At 67.3% G+C, this 15,426-nt stretch overlaps 3 protein-coding genes across 3 annotated transcripts in view; 2 read left to right on the top strand and 1 right to left on the bottom strand.

The window, feature by feature from the left end:
• Positions 1 to 6: 6 nt before the first annotated feature.
• LOC121339418 (methanethiol oxidase-like) lies at positions 7 to 884 on the bottom strand (the record flags this gene model as incomplete). Its single annotated transcript, XM_041411158.1, has 3 exons — positions 734 to 884; positions 234 to 355; positions 7 to 142 (listed from the first exon to the last, which is right to left on the bottom strand). Coding segments are annotated over exons 1-3 (274 nt in total), but the record flags the coding sequence as incomplete, so codon positions are not given.
• A 7,678-nt stretch (positions 885 to 8,562) lies between these two features.
• LOC121339414 (methanethiol oxidase-like) lies at positions 8,563 to 13,259 on the top strand. Its single transcript, XM_041411155.1, has 9 exons — positions 8,563 to 8,666; positions 9,533 to 9,586; positions 9,862 to 9,974; positions 10,200 to 10,388; positions 10,551 to 10,671; positions 10,782 to 10,964; positions 11,913 to 12,222; positions 12,449 to 12,453; positions 12,630 to 13,259. The coding sequence occupies exons 1-9, from the start codon at positions 8,663 to 8,665 to the stop codon at positions 12,974 to 12,976; spliced, it is 1,326 nt and encodes a 441-aa protein (XP_041267089.1). The 5' UTR covers positions 8,563 to 8,662; the 3' UTR covers positions 12,977 to 13,259.
• Positions 13,260 to 15,339: 2,080 nt separating this feature from the next.
• Positions 15,340 to 15,426, top strand: part of RFX5 (regulatory factor X5) — a 9,891-nt gene continuing 9,804 nt past the window's right edge. The window contains exon 1 of the mRNA XM_041411156.1: positions 15,340 to 15,418. The gene's annotated coding sequence lies outside the window, so the exon portion shown is untranslated. The remainder of the gene's footprint in view (positions 15,419 to 15,426) is intronic.

Consider the following 15,426-nt stretch of genomic DNA (forward strand, 5'->3'; position numbering starts at 1 on the left):
TGTCACTCCCCCCAAGCCCCCCGGCGCTGCCGGCCCTGTCCCCGCTCACCTTGACCACCAGCGGCTCGGGCTGGCACTTGAGCTCCTCGTCCCTGCACACGGTCACGGGGCCCCCTCGCAGGATGCTGCCCCCCACGAACACCTGCAAGGGCGGCGCTGGCACTCGAGCGTTCCCCGGCCCCCCCGGCGCCCCCGGCCCCGCTCGGCCCCCCGCGCCGGGGGCTGCCCCTCACCTGCCCCACCAGCCGGGGCTTGCAGTTCCTGGCCAGCTCGTACTGCCGGATGTCCCCGTGCAGCCAATTGCACACGTACAGGAACCGGTCGTCCGGGCTGATGACGAGGTCGGCGATGAAGGCTGCGGGCAGAGCCGGGGCTCAGGGCCGCGGGCAGAGCCGGCACACGGGCCTGGGCTGAGCTGGCCTTGGGGCAGGGACCGGGACTATGGGCTCGGCCGGGCTTTGGGCTCGGCCAGGCTTTGGGCTCAGGCACAAATTGGGGTCTCCCGGCAGGATTTGGGGTCACCCGGCAGGGTCTGGGGTCACCCAGCCGGGCTCTGGGGTCACCCCGCAGGGTCTGGGGTCACCCAGCCGGGATCTGGGGTCACCCGGCAGGATTTGGGGTCACCAGCCGGGCTCTGGGGTCACCAGCCGGGCTCTGGGGTCACCCCGCAGGCTGTGCCCGGCTGCAGAACTCGCCCAGGGAACAGGAATGCCAGCCCCGAGGGCACACGCACCTGGCATCTTGGGCATGATCCAGCCCGACACGTCCTTGGCCGGGATCCGGATCACCTCCTCCACGGCCCAGTTGTCTCTCTGCACAGGGACAGCGAGCCCGGCTCAGCCCGCGCTGCCCCCGAGCCGGGCCGGGCCGAGCCGGGCCGGGTCGCGGCGCTGGCGGCGGAGGAGCCGGAGCTGAGGGGCAGCTGCTGCTGGCTCGGGGCTGGAGCGGCTGTGCCGTGCCCTGGCTGCTCCCGGGGGCCTTTTATCCCCGCCCGGGCTGGGGGGAGCGGGGCCCAGCCCAGGGAGGGGCTGCCCAGCGCTTGGGAGGTGCCAGCCCGGCGCTGCGGCTTCTTTCCTCCTCCCCGCCGCCAATCTGGGCCCAAATCTGCTGCTCCTGCAGCTCCCGAACCTCAAACGCCGCCGGCCCCGCTGAGCCCGGCTCGCTCCGCACGGAGCCAGCGCCGTGCCCGGGGACAGGAGCTGGGGGCTGATCCTGGAGAAATGGGGGATCCCGGGGGGATTTGGGATCTGCCAGGGGGCATCTGGGATCTGATCCCAGGGAATGGGACAGGACAAGAGGGAGCGGCCTCGAGCTGTGCCAGGGGAGGCTCAGGGTGGGAAGTTGGGGGAAATTCTTCCTCACAAGGGGAAAAGGCCTTGGAAGGGGCTGCCCGGGGGGGTTCGGAGTGGCCACCCCTGAGAATTCCTGGAATTTGTCTGGTGACCAGGGGGGATTGGTCCCATCTTGGACTCGATGACCATGGAAGGATTTTCCAACCCCCAAAATCCTGGAATTCTCTGAAAGGTCCCTTTAACACTCGGTGGAATTTCCAAATCCAAATAATTCTGGAATTCTCAGAAAGGTCCCTTTAGCACTCAGCGCTATTTCCAAACATCAAAAGCAGTTCCTAAATCCGCCCAAAATGAGCGAATCCTACAAAAACCACAGCAAATGAACGTTTGGGAGAGCTCGAAATTCCCGTGCTGAGCCTGGCCGGGAGGAGATAAAGTTGCGGCTGATAAAATGAAGATGCTGATAAGAGCTGGGATTACTTCCTGCCCCTCCCTGGCCCAGGTGAGCTGGGCTGGTTCTCCCTGTGCTCACCTGCGGCTTTTCCATTGCCAGGAGGGGGGGCAACGGCCCCCCAGCCCGGTTCGGGAAGTTTCCCGGCTTCTCCTGCTCATCCCCACTTCCCATAATCCAGGGAAAATCAGATTTCTCCGTTCCTGAAAGTGCAGATCGCGGTTATCTCCCCCGATTTGGAAGGGATTCATCTGGGATCTGTCCCGCCCATCCCTAAAAGCCTCTGGAGCTGGACATTCCTGCCCAGTGGAGGGAGGAAAGGCCACCCCGAGCCTTTCAAGTCCCTCATTCCAAGCGGATCCAGAGGAGCGAGAGACGCCCTGGAATTATCTCGGGCTTTGGCGGCTCCTCGGGGGCTGCTCGCCCAAAAAGCTTCAAAGCCTTGGGAATTTTGGGACCCAGGGCAGCGGCTCCTCCTCGCCGGCTTTTCCTGCTGGTGTGGGGAGCCCGGGTGTTCCCTAGGATAATCCCGACCCGGGGGAATTCGGGGTTTGGGCCCCCCGTGTGTCCCCCCGGCAGGGACAGGGACAGGGACGGGGACAGGGACGGGGACAGGGGAAAGGGACAGGGACGGGGACAGGGACAGGGACGGGGACGGGGACAGGGACAGGGACAGGGACAGGGACGGGGACGGGGACGGGGACGGCCCGGGCACAAAGGCACCCGTGCCCCGGTGTGCCCGGGCACAAAGGCACCCGTGCCCCGGTGTGCCCGGGCACAAAGGCACCCGTGCCCCGGTGTGCCCGGGCACAAAGGCACCCGTGCCCCGGTGTGCCCGGGCACAAAGGCACCCGTGCCCCGGTGTGCCCGGGCACAAAGGCACCCGTGCCCCGGTGTGCCCGGGCACAAAGGCACCCGTGCCCCGGTGTGCCCGGGCACAAAGGCACCCGTGCCCCGGTGTGCCCGGGCACAAAGGCACCCGTGCCCCGGTGTGCCCGGGCACAAAGGCACCCGTGCCCCGGTGTGCCCGGGCACAAAGGCACCCGTGCCCCGGTGTGCCCGGGCACAAAGGCACCCGTGCCCCGGTGTGCCCGGGCACAAAGGCACCCGTGCCCCGGTGTGCCCGGGCACAAAGGCACCCGTGCCCCGGTGTGCCCGGGCACAAAGGCACCCGTGCCCCGGTGTGCCCGGGCACAAAGGCACCCGTGCCCCGGTGTGCCCGGGCACAAAGGCACCCGTGCCCCGGTGTGCCCGGGCACAAAGGCACCCGTGCCCCGGTGTGCCCGGGCACAAAGGCACCCGTGCCCCGGTGTGCCCGGGCACAAAGGCACCCGTGCCCCGGTGTGCCCGGGCACAAAGGCACCCGTGCCCCGGTGTGCCCGGGCACAAAGGCACCCGTGCCCCGGTGTGCCCGGGCACAAAGGCACCCGTGCCCCGGTGTGCCCGGGCACAAAGGCACCCGTGCCCCGGTGTGCCCGGGCACAAAGGCACCCGTGCCCCGGTGTGCCCGGGCACAAAGGCACCCGTGCCCCGGTGTGCCCGGGCACAAAGGCACCCGTGCCCCGGTGTGCCCGGGCACAAAGGCACCCGTGCCCCGGTGTGCCCGGGCACAAAGGCACCCGTGCCCCGGTGTGCCCGGGCACAAAGGCACCCGTGCCCCGGTGTGCCCGGGCACAAAGGCACCCGTGCCCCGGTGTGCCCGGGCACAAAGGCACCCGTGCCCCGGTGTGCCCGGGCACAAAGGCACCCGTGCCCCGGTGTGCCCGGGCACAAAGGCACCCGTGCCCCGGTGTGCCCGGGCACAAAGGCACCCGTGCCCCGGTGTGCCCGGGCACAAAGGCACCCGTGCCCCGGTGTGCCCGGGCACAAAGGCACCCGTGCCCCGGTGTGCCCGGGCACAAAGGCACCCGTGCCCCGGTGTGCCCGGGCACAAAGGCACCCGTGCCCCGGTGTGCCCGGGCACAAAGGCACCCGTGCCCCGGTGTGCCCGGGCACAAAGGCACCCGTGCCCCGGTGTGCCCGGGCACAAAGGCACCCGTGCCCCGGTGTGCCCGGGCACAAAGGCACCCGTGCCCCGGTGTGCCCGGGCACAAAGGCACCCGTGCCCCGGTGTGCCCGGGCACAAAGGCACCCGTGCCCCGGTGTGCCCGGGCACAAAGGCACCCGTGCCCCGGTGTGCCCGGGCACAAAGGCACCCGTGCCCCGGTGTGCCCGGGCACAAAGGCACCCGTGCCCCGGTGTGCCCGGGCACAAAGGCACCCGTGCCCCGGTGTGCCCGGGCACAAAGGCACCCGTGCCCCGGTGTGCCCGGGCACAAAGGCACCCGTGCCCCGGTGTGCCCGGGCACAAAGGCACCCGTGCCCCGGTGTGCCCGGGCACAAAGGCACCCGTGCCCCGGTGTGCCCGGGCACAAAGGCACCCGTGCCCCGGTGTGCCCGGGCACAAAGGCACCCGTGCCCCGGTGTGCCCGGGCACAAAGGCACCCGTGCCCCGGTGTGCCCGGGCACAAAGGCACCCGTGCCCCGGTGTGCCCGGGCACAAAGGCACCCGTGCCCCGGTGTGCCCGGGCACAAAGGCACCCGTGCCCCGGTGTGCCCGGGCACAAAGGCACCCGTGCCCCGGTGTGCCCGGGCACAAAGGCACCCGTGCCCCGGTGTGCCCGGGCACAAAGGCACCCGTGCCCCGGTGTGCCCGGGCACAAAGGCACCCGTGCCCCGGTGTGCCCGGGCACAAAGGCACCCGTGCCCCGGTGTGCCCGGGCACAAAGGCACCCGTGCCCCGGTGTGCCCGGGCACAAAGGCACCCGTGCCCCGGTGTGCCCGGGCACAAAGGCACCCGTGCCCCGGTGTGCCCGGGCACAAAGGCACCCGTGCCCCGGTGTGCCCGGGCACAAAGGCACCCGTGCCCCGGTGTGCCCGGGCACAAAGGCACCCGTGCCCCGGTGTGCCCGGGCACAAAGGCACCCGTGCCCCGGTGTGCCCGGGCACAAAGGCACCCGTGCCCCGGTGTGCCCGGGCACAAAGGCACCCGTGCCCCGGTGTGCCCGGGCACAAAGGCACCCGTGCCCCGGTGTGCCCGGGCCATCCCCGCAGAGCACGGCGGGGCTGGAGCCGGGCCCGGGCCGGGGCTGCGGGCCCGGGGCTGCGGGGGGAGCCCGCCAGGGTCCCTTACCCATGGCTGCTGCTCTGGGGGTCGCGGCGCTGGCGGCGGAGGAGCCGGAGCTGAGGGGCAGCTGCTGCTGGCTCGGGGCTGGAGCGGCTGTGCCGTGCCCTGGCTGCTCCCGGGGGCCTTTTATCCCCGCCCGGGCTGGGGGGAGCGGGGCCCAGCCCAGGGAGGGGCTGCCCAGCGCTTGGGAGGTGCCAGCCCGGCGCTGCGGCTTCTTTCCTCCTCCCCGCCGCCAATCTGGGCCCAAATCTGCTGCTCCTGCAGCTCCCGAACCTCAAACGCCGCCGGCCCCGCTGAGCCCGGCTCGCTCCGCACGGAGCCAGCGCCGTGCCCGGGGACAGGAGCTGGGGGTGATCCTGGAGAAATGGGGGATCCCGGGGGGATTTGGGATCTGCCAGGGGGCATCTGGGATCTGATCCCAGGGAATGGGACAGGACAACAGGGAGCGGCCTCGAGCTGTTCCAAGGGAGGCTCCGGGTGGGAAGTTGGGGGAAATTCTTCCTCACAAGGGGAAAAGGCCTTGGAAGGGGCTGCCCGGGGGGGTTCGGAGTGGCCACCCCTGAGAATTCCTGGAATTTGTCTGGTGACCAGGGGGGATTGGTCCCATCTTGGACTCGATGACCATGGAAGGATTTTCCAACCCCCAAAATCCTGGAATTCTCTGAAAGGTCCCTTTAACACTCGGTGGAATTTCCAAATCCAAATAATTCTGGAATTCTCAGAAAGGTCCCTTTAGCACTCAGCGCTATTTCCAAACATCAAAAGCAGTTCCTAAATCCGCCCAAAATGAGCGAATCCTACAAAAACCACAGCAAATGAACGTTTGGGAGAGCTCGAAATTCCCGTGCTGAGCCTGGCCGGGAGGAGATAAAGTTGCGGCTGATAAAATGAAGATGCTGATAAGAGCTGGGATTACTTCCTGCCCCTCCCTGGCCCAGGTGAGCTGGGCTGGTTCTCCCTGTGCTCACCTGCGGCTTTTCCATGACCAGAGGTGGGGGCAACGTCCCCCCAGCCCGGTTCGGGAAGTTTCCCGGCTTCTCCTGCTCATCCCCACTTCCCATAATCCAGGGAAAATCAGATTTCTCCGTTCCTGACAGTGCAGATCGCGGTTATCTCCCCCGATTTGGAAGGGATTCATCTGGGATCTGTCCCGCCCATCCCTAAAAGCCTCTGGAGCTGGACATTCCTGCCCAGTGGAGGGAGGAAAGGCCACCCCGAGCCTTTCAAGTCCCTCATTCCAAGCGGATCCAGAGGAGCGAGAGACGCCCTGGAATTATCTCGGGCTTTGGCGGCTCCTCGGGGGCTGCTCGCCCAAAAAGCTTCAAAGCCTTGGGAATTTTGGGACCCAGGGCAGCGGCTCCTCCTCGCCGGCTTTTCCTGCTGGTGTGGGGAGCCCGGGTGTTCCCTGGAACAATCCCGACCCGGGGGAATTCGGGGTTTGGGCCCCCCGTGTGTCCCCCCGGCAGGGACAGGGACAGGGACGGGGACAGGGGAAAGGGAAAGGGACAGGGACGGGGACAGGGACAGGAGCAAGGAACAGGGACGGGGACAGGGACAAATCTCCTCCCCTGTCCCCACCTTGTCCTCGGTCCCTTTCCCGGCGGGTCAGTGTCCCCGCTCCGGCTGCAGCAGAGCTCCCGGGTTTTGGGGATTTGGCACCAAGGAAAAGCAGCTCGCGGGTTCCCCCCAGTGTGATTTTTTTCCCCGTTTTTTTTTTTTCTGAACAAACTCCCGAGCTCATCCGTTGCCACTTGTCTTCCACAGGCCGGGGAATTCTGGATTTTGTCACATTTTCAGGTGAACTCGGGAGCCAGCTCCCAAAAATCACCCTTTTCCCACCGAACCATCAGAAAATCAGGGAGTTCGTGGCTTGGAAGGGAATTTGAGCTCAAGGCTTCCCGATGGGAGAGCTGGGAAGGCTGCACGGCCCCGGGGGCGGCCCGTGGGTGGAATTCCAGCCCTCGGGAAGGAATGACCAGCGGGATTTGGGGCTCGCCCCGTGAATGGACAGGTTTTCCCGAAGTCCGCCGGTGCTCAGCGCCCGGCTGCGGGTCGGGATGAGGCCGAGGCTGGGAAGGGAGGACGGAGAATGGGCCAAAAGCGCAGGAAGTCGGGATTTAGGGACGGGACGTGCTGAAGGAGCCCCGGCCCGCCGGGCAGGGCCCGGGCGAAGCCGAAGCCCCGCCGGGAGCTGCGGGAGGCCGGGAGCTGTCCGAGGTGGCGGCGGAGGCGCCGCTCCCGCCGGGGCAGCCGGTGCTGGCCCCGGGAGCGGCCGCAGGGTGCCGGGGCCCGTCCTGCGGCCGCGGGAGCCGCGCTCGGCACGCGCTTATCTCGCTCTTATCAGCGCCGTGGGGACACGCGAGCGCCGAGCGGGGACAGGGAGGGACACGGCGACGTCAGCTCGGGAAGCCACCGGGAGCAGCGCGGCTCGTTAATGAGGGGCGGGCTAATGAGCTGGCTAATGAGGGGCGGGCTAATGAGCGGGTGTGCAGAGCCAGGGAGGGAGGCGCGGGCACGTGGGGACAGCAGGGGCAGCGCAGGGGACACCGAGGGGTGTCCGGGGGGTGCAAGGCGGGGCTGGAGCCAAGGGCGGCCCCGGGACAGAGCCTCTTTGGTACTTTTTCACCCCAAACCCGATCCGTTCTCTCCACTTTGCTGCTCGCACTGCGCAGGGAAGGCCCGCAAGGCGCTGGCCGCTGCCCCGTGCCCGGTGCCCGAGGCTGTCCCGGAGCCCGAGGAGCCTCAGGGGCAGCCCTGGCCAAGGGGGTTGAGCTGTCCCCGCTGCTGGGGACACCCCGGGGCTCCTCGCCGGGCCCCCGGCGGTGCCCTGTGCCCGGGCGGCCCTTCCCAGAGCTGGGAGCCGCATTCCAGGGCGCTGTGTGTCCCTCGCTGTGGCACTGCAGGCGGCCAGGCCGGTGGTGGCCTCGGGAGGGGACCCTGCTGCGAGCCCTCGGGGCCTGGGACACTTTTGGGGCCACTTCAGCCCAGTTTGGGTCAAATCCAGCCCTGCTGGTGCCACTTTTGTACTGGTTGCAGCCGGGGCTGGGACTGGGCACGGCCCAGGGGCTTGGGGACACTTGGGGGTGAACAGAGGGTAGGGGACAGTCCACGGTGACCCTTCCAGCCCCAGGTGCCCGTGCCGAGCTCCCCAAATCCCCCTTGTCCCCAGCTGACCCCACGTCCCCACCTACAGGTGCCACCAGGGGTGGCCACTCCGAACCCCCCCGGGCAGCCCCTTCCAAGGCCTTTTTCCCTTTGTGAGGAAGAATTTCCCCCAACTTCCCACCCTGAGCCTCCCCTGGCACAGCTCGAGGCCGCTCCCTCTTGTCCTGTCCCATTCCCTGGGATCAGATCCCAGATGCCCCCTGGCAGATCCCAAATCCCCCCGGGATCCCCCATTTCTCCAGGATCAGCCCCCAGCTCCTGTCCCCGGGCACGGCGCTGGCTCCGTGCGGAGCGAGCCGGGCTCAGCGGGGCCGGCGGCGTTTGAGGTTCGGGAGCTGCAGGAGCAGCAGATTTGGGCCCAGATTGGCGGCGGGGAGGAGGAAAGAAGCCGCAGCGCCGGGCTGGCACCTCCCAAGCGCTGGGCAGCCCCTCCCTGGGCTGGGCCCCGCTCCCCCCAGCCCGGGCGGGGATAAAAGGCCCCCGGGAGCAGCCAGGGCACGGCACAGCCGCTCCAGCCCCGAGCCAGCAGCAGCTGCCCCTCAGCTCCGGCTCCTCCGCCGCCAGCGCCGCGACCCCCAGAGCAGCAGCCATGGGTAAGGGACCCTGGCGGGCTCCCCCCGCAGCCCCGGGCCCGCAGCCCCGGCCCGGGCCCGGCTCCAGCCCCGCCGGGCGCTGCGGGGATGGCCCGGGCACACCTGGGCACAGGTGCCTTTGTGCCCGCGCACACCGGGGTGCTCTGCGGGGATGGCCCGGGCACACCGGGGCACGGGTGCTTTTGTGCCCGGGCACACCTGGGCACGGGTGCCTTTGTGCCCGGGCACGAGGGGGGAGCCGGGCCCGAGCTCTGCCCCCGGGGCCGCTGCTCCCGGAGCTTCTGCGGGGCCTTGGGGGCTCCTGGGGGCCCTGCCCCGCCCCGGGGCCCGGGATGCAGAGGGATTGTCCCTGCTGGAGCTTCCAGCGTGTCCCGGCTCCGGGTGACAGCTCTGTCCCCATCCCGGCTCAGTGCCAGCTGTGTCCCCGTCCCGGCTCCGGGTGACAGCTCTGTCCCCGTCCCGGCTCAGTGCCAGCTCTGTCCCCGTCCCGGCTCAGCGACAGCTCTGTCCCCGTCCCGGGTCTGGGTGACAGCTCTGTCCCCATCCCGACTCTGGGTGACAGCTTTGTCCCCGTCCCGGCTCAGTGCCAGCTCTGTCCCCGTCCCGTGCGGGCTCTGTCCCGGCCCCGCGGTGGGGAGGGGTCCCCGCGCTGTCCGCAGTGTCCCCAGCAGGGCTCGGCTGTCCCCAGGGTCCCTCTCCCGGAGCCGGGAGGTGGCAGCGCCACCCCGAGCGCTGCCGCGGTGCCCAGGGAGGGCTGGGGTGGCCCCGGGCTGGCGCCGGGGGTCGCTGGGCTGGGAGGGAGCCTCTGGAGCGGGCGCGGGGCGCGGGGCCAGGGCCGGGCTGACGGGGTCCCCTCTGCTCCCCAGACAGATGCAGAGCTCCGTGCTACGAGTACCCCGCGTGCCCCGACGTGCTGAAAGGCGAGTGCTGGCCGTGGGGCAGGGCTGGGCGGGGGGCTTTGGGCTCTTTGGGGTGCCCCGAGCTCAGTGTCCGTGCTGAGCCCCTTTCGCCGAACTGCCGGAGATTGGTCCCGGTTGTTCCCGGGTCGGGAGCGGCCCCGGGGCCGGCCGGGGGCAGCTGGGGGGAATGGCAGCGCCCCGAAAATCAGGGCGGTCATTTCGGAGAGCGGCCCGGAGCTCTCCCCGTCCCGCTCGGGGCTTCCCGGCGCGGTTCGAGCGCGCTTTTGTGTCCCCAGCGCCGAGGGAGGAGGTCGCCTACGTGACCTGCACCTACAGGTCCACCTGCATCGACCAGCCCGATTTCCTGGCCACCGTGGACCTCAACCCGCGCTCCTGCACCTACGGCCAGGTACCGGCCCCCGCCGGGCTCCCCGGGGCGGGACCGAGCCGGGGCTGCGCCCCCCGAGCCCTCCGGGGCCGCCCGGGGAGCTCTTTGTGCCCGGGCAACGGAGGAAAACCTTTGCCACTCTGTCCCCTCTGCTCCCGGCCCCTCTCGGGGCTCCCCACGCCCCGGGGCCGCTCCCCGCGGGATGTCCCGGCTCGGCCCGGGCTGAGCTGCCTTGGCCGTGCCCAGGTGATCCACCGGCTGCCCATGCCCAACCTCAAGGACGAGCTGCACTGCGCGGGCTGGGGCCCCGCCTGCGGCTGCTTCGACAGCGGCGCCGCGGCCAAAAGGACCAAGCTGGTGCTGCCCTGCTTCATCTCCTCCCGCATCTACGTGGTGGATGTGGGCTCCCAGTGCCGGGCGCCTCGGATCTGCAAGGTACGGCCGGGGCGAGCCCGGGGCGGCAGCGAGGGACGGAGCGGGGAACGGCGGCGGCACCGGCACCGGGCCAGGGAGGGAGGACGGATCCCGTGCTGGGTTCTGGGCTGCCGGGAAAGGCGCCGAGCAGGCGGAGGCTGACATTCGCGCTGGTTTTTGCAGATGATCGAGCCCGTGGATGTGTTCTGGAAGTGCAACAAGGGCTACCTGGCTGTCACCCACCCCCTGCCCAACGGGGACGTCCTGGTGGCCAACACGGGCGACCCCGCTGGCAACGGCAAAGGTGCATTTTCCCACCGGAACCGCCGTGTTATGGTCGAATTGCCATTTTATGGCTGGAATTCCCATTTCCCTGCCCCAACTCCCATCCCGGGCTTCCCTCGTGTGTCCCAGGTGGCTTCGTGGTGCTGGACGGAGAGACCTTCGAGCTGAAGGGCAACTGGGAGAACGAGTGTGAGGCTCCCCCGACCGGCTACGACTTCTGGTACCAGGCGCGGCACAACGTCCTGGTCAGCTCGGCCGGGCTGGTGCCCAAGGTGGCCGGGCGCGGCTTCAACCCCGACGACCTCAAGAAAGGTGGGGACAGGCGGGGCTCAGCTGGGGCTGGCAGGGCCCGGTGCCCCCGAGGGGCCGATGTGTGCCCCCGAGCCTCGGCCAGGCTCGGGCTGAGGATGGGCAGGGTGGGAGCCGGGTGGGCAGGGCCGGGCTGCTCCCAAACCCGGCATTTCTCTGGGCTCTCCCCAAATCCGGCATTTCGCTGGGCTCTCCCCAAATCCGGCATTTCGCTGGGCTCTCCCCAAATCCGGCATTTCGCTGGGCTCTCCCCAAATCCGGCATTTCGCTGGGCTCTCCCCAAATCCGGCATTTCGCTGGGCTCTCCCCAAATCCGGCATTTCTCTGTGCTCTCCCCAGATCCTGCATTTCTCTGTGCTCTCCCCAATCCTGCATTTCTCTCTGCTCTCCCCAATTCCTGCATTTCTCTCTGGTCTCCCCAAATCCGGCATTTCTCTGTGCTCTCCCCAGATCCTGCATTTCCCAGTTCCCTGTCCCCAGATCCTGCATTTACCAGTTCCTTGTCCCCAGATCTTGCATTTCCCAGTTCCCTGTCCCCAGATCTTGCATTTCCCAGTTCCCTGTGCCCAGATCCTGCGTTTCCCAGTTCCCTGTGCCCAGATCCTGCATTTCCCAGTTCCCTGTGCCCAGATCCTGCGTTTCCCAGTTCCCTGTCCCAGTTCCCTCCCAGTCCCTGCCCTTTCCGTGCCCATGGCCAGCAGGAGCCCTTCGGGGGGCGCTCCCTGTCCCCGGCCGGCAATTTCTCTGTGCTCTCCCCAAATCCGGCAGTTCTCTGTGCTCTCCCCAGATCCTGCATTTCCCAGTTCCCTGTCCCCAGATCCTGCGTTTCCCAGTTCCCTGTCCCAGTTCCCTCCCAGTCCCTGCCCTTTCCGTGCCCATGGCCAGCAGGAGCCCTTCGCGGGGCGCTCCCTGTCCCCGGCCGGCCCCGAGCCTTTCCCCCGTGTCCCGCAGGGGTCTTCGGCCGCCGCCTGAACGTGTGGAACCTGTCGTGCCGCAGCCTGACGCAGTGCTTCGACCTGGGCGAGGATTCTCTGCCGCTGAGCGTGCGCTTCCTGCACAGCCCCGAGGCCGCCGAGGGCTACGTGGGCTGTGCCCTGAGCGGGGCCATCTTCCGCTTCTACAAATCCTGCGAGGCGAGTGCGAGCCCGGCAGCGCCCGGGGCGGCGGGGACCGCGAGCAGGAGCGGGACGAGGAGGAGGAGGAGGAGGAGGAGGAGCGGGGACAGGGAGGGGCCGGGGCAGCGGGGCTCGGGGGCAGCGGGGTGAGCCCGTCGTGCCCGGCTCGGCTCGGCCCGGCTCTGCTCGGCTCGCCTCGGCTCGGCTCCGCCCGGCTCTGCTCGGCTCGGCTCGGCTGAGAGTTAGAGTGTGAGAGTGAGAGTGTGAGTGAGTGTGAGAGTGAGAGTGTGAGTGTGAGAGAGAGTATGAGTGTGTGAGTGTGAGAGTGAGATTGAGAGAGTGTGAGTGAGTGAGTGTGTTTGCTCACCCGAGTGTGGGTGAGCCTGAGCCTGCTCTCACTGCCCCTGCTGGGATCCAGCCCCAGTAACCCCAGTCCCAGAGGTCCCAGTGCCCCCAGTTCCCCCAGTCCGCGTGTCCCCGTGCCCCAGTGCCGCCAGTCCCCGTGCCCCCAGTGCCCCCAGTGCCCCCAGTCCGTGTGTCCCCGTGCCCCCAGTGCCCCCAGTAAGCCCAGTCCGTGTGTCCCAGTGCAAGCGCGTGTACGGCGGCCCCGCCCCCCATGCGAGCCCGTCCCGCTGGCCCCGGGCCCGGGCGCTCCCCGGCGCTGCCCGAGCAGCTCCGGGGGGTCCGGGCGGCCCCGGGGGTCGCTGTCGCCGCGAGCCGCCGCTGTCCCCGCGCAGGGAGGGCTCGGTGATGCTGCAGCTCGACGTGGACACGGACAAGGGCGGCCTGGCCGTGAACAAGAACTTCCTGGTGGATTTCGGCAAGGAGCCCCACGGGCCGTGCCTGGCGCACGCGATTCGCTTCCCCGGCGGCGACGCCAAATCCGTGACCCTGCCCTGAGCCAGCCCGGCAGCGCCGCGGGACCGGGGGTCCCGGGGGACCGCGGCTGTGGGGTGCCCCGGGTGATGGGATCGGGGCTGTGGGGTGCCCCGGGTGATGGGATCGGGGCTGTGGGGTGCCCCGGGTGATGGGATCGGGGCTGTGGGGTTCCCCGGGTGATTCTGGGCTTTAGGATCTCATGGGGGATTCCTGCTTTGGGGTCCCCTCGGGTGATTTCAGGGTTCGGCATCCCCCGGGCCATTCCCGGCCATCCCTGTCCCTGTCCCTGTCCCTGTCGCTTTCCCTGCCATCAATAAAGTTGTTTCCTGCATCAGCCGCCGCTTCCCGAGTTTCATTCCCGGAAAAAGCCCGGGACAAACAAGCCCCGGGGCCGAGGGCGGCGGCGGGGCCGGGACAATGCCCGGGCCGGGCTGCGGGAGGCTCCGGAGGAATTCCCGGCGCTGCCTCTTTTCCCGGGGCTTCGCTTCCAGCTGGCCATTTTATCCCCATTTCTCATCAATTTTTATCCTTTTCCCCGCTTCTATTTCCCCCCTATGTTAGCTCTGGGCTCCTGGAGAAGGTTTTGCCCAGAAATAAAGTGGGATCCAGGTGGATATTTGGGATAAATCCTCCCCTGGCCCCGGTTTTTTCATGGATTCCCCATCCCTGGAATGCCCAGCCCAGCCTGGGCCGCTCTTGGAGCTGCCCGGGGGTGGGACGAGGTGAGCCTTGAGATCCCAAAAATCCCCAAATCCCACAATCCCAGCATCCCAAACTCAAGCCAGAGCCGGCTCTTACTCAGCCTCTGCCCCTGCAATTAAAACCCCACTTTTCCAGTTCTGCCCTTCCCGATTAAAATCTGCAACCTCCCCAAAATTCCTCGTGAATGTGGGATTTCCCTTCCCCAAAATTCCTCGGGAATGTGGGATTCCCGGTCCACAGAAATCCCTGGGAATTTAGGATTTCCCTTCCCCAAAATTCCTCGGGAATGTGGGATTTTCCCTTCCCCAGAAATCCCCGGGAATGTGGGATTTTTCCCTCCCCCATTCCAAAGGAATCCCTGGAAAGGCCGGGAAGCTCCAGAGCCTCTTCCCTGCACGTCTCCCACGCCCCGGGGATTTTGGGATTTTGGGGTTTTAGGATCCTCCCCTCGTTCCCCTGGGTTTTTGCTTGGGATTTATTTTTCCCCCAAACCCGATAAAAATGATCCTTTGGGCTTTTTTTCCTGGAAAGTTCCCAACCGGTTATTGCCAGAAATTGGAATTTTCGGGTGGAAAAAGGGCATTTTTGAGGAATAACGACCCCAAACCAAAGCTCAGAAATCCGGAAAAAAACCCCAAAAAAACAAAAAAAAAAAAACCCCAAAAAAACCGGAAAAGCCAAGAGCAAATCCTGGGATCAAATCCCGGGAAAATCCACGGGGAACAAATCCTTCCCCTCAGGGAGCGGCTGGAATTCCTCCATGGAATTTGAACCATCCAAATCCCTTTCCCCCCATTTTTTGCAGCTGTTCCAAACCCTTTTCCTTGGAATTCCCACGCGGTGGGGTCCAATGGGAATGGGAACTTACATTTTAAAATTGATTAAAATTGGGGTTTTCAATTCTGATTCCCAATTATTTTTCCCCCGTCCCCAGAAATTTGGGAATTCAGGGACTGCACCTGGCTGTGATCCCCGGGGAAACCCGGGAGTCGGAATTTGGGAATTCCGGGATTTGGGAATTCTGGGAGTTGGGAATTTGGGAATTCCAAGAGTAGGGAATTCGGAGTTTGGGATTTGGAAATTTGGGAATGTGGGAATTCCAAAAAGTCTGGAACTTGGGAATTCGGGAATTCTGGGATGGGGGAAATTGGGAATTCCGGGAATTCGGGAATTCCAAGAGTCTGGAATTTGTGAATTCGGGAATTCTGGGAATTCCGGGATGCGCGTGACCCGCGGGTTGACATAAATCCACGGAAAATCCTTCATTTCCCTTTCCCAGCTCGGGAACTCGCCTTGCACGCGCCTTGCACACTCCTGGCACACGTGACCTCCCCACGTGACCCTCCCTTGCACACTCACCACCCCGCCCCCCGCCCCCGTCGCACACTCGCACGAGACCCGGGCACGTGACACGCGCCCGTTGCACAACCCCCGCACACGCGCCCGCCCCACGTGACCCCTTTGCACACTCGCCGCACACCCGTCTCCCCTCGCGCCGCCCGCCCTGACCAATCAGGTCGCTGTTGCCAGGCAGATTTCGGCCCCTCCCGCCCCGCCACATCCGGGCGCTCACCCCCAGCCGGGGCGGGGGGCGCGGGCTCAGCCAATCACAGCCGCGGGCGCCGCCGTATCCGGGCAGACCAGCGGCGCCGCAGCCAATCAGAAAAAAGAAGCGGCCGCGCGCGGCGAGCGAGGGGCGCGTCTACTTTCGGTTCGCGCGGGGGGCGCGGGGCACGTGGCGGGACCCCTCCCCTCCCCCCCCCTCCCGG

This window comes from Onychostruthus taczanowskii, unplaced genomic scaffold (genome assembly GCF_017590055.1).
Source record: "Onychostruthus taczanowskii isolate IOZ18803 unplaced genomic scaffold, ASM1759005v1 scaffold347, whole genome shotgun sequence".
Taxonomy (NCBI): Eukaryota; Metazoa; Chordata; class Aves; order Passeriformes; family Passeridae; genus Onychostruthus; species Onychostruthus taczanowskii.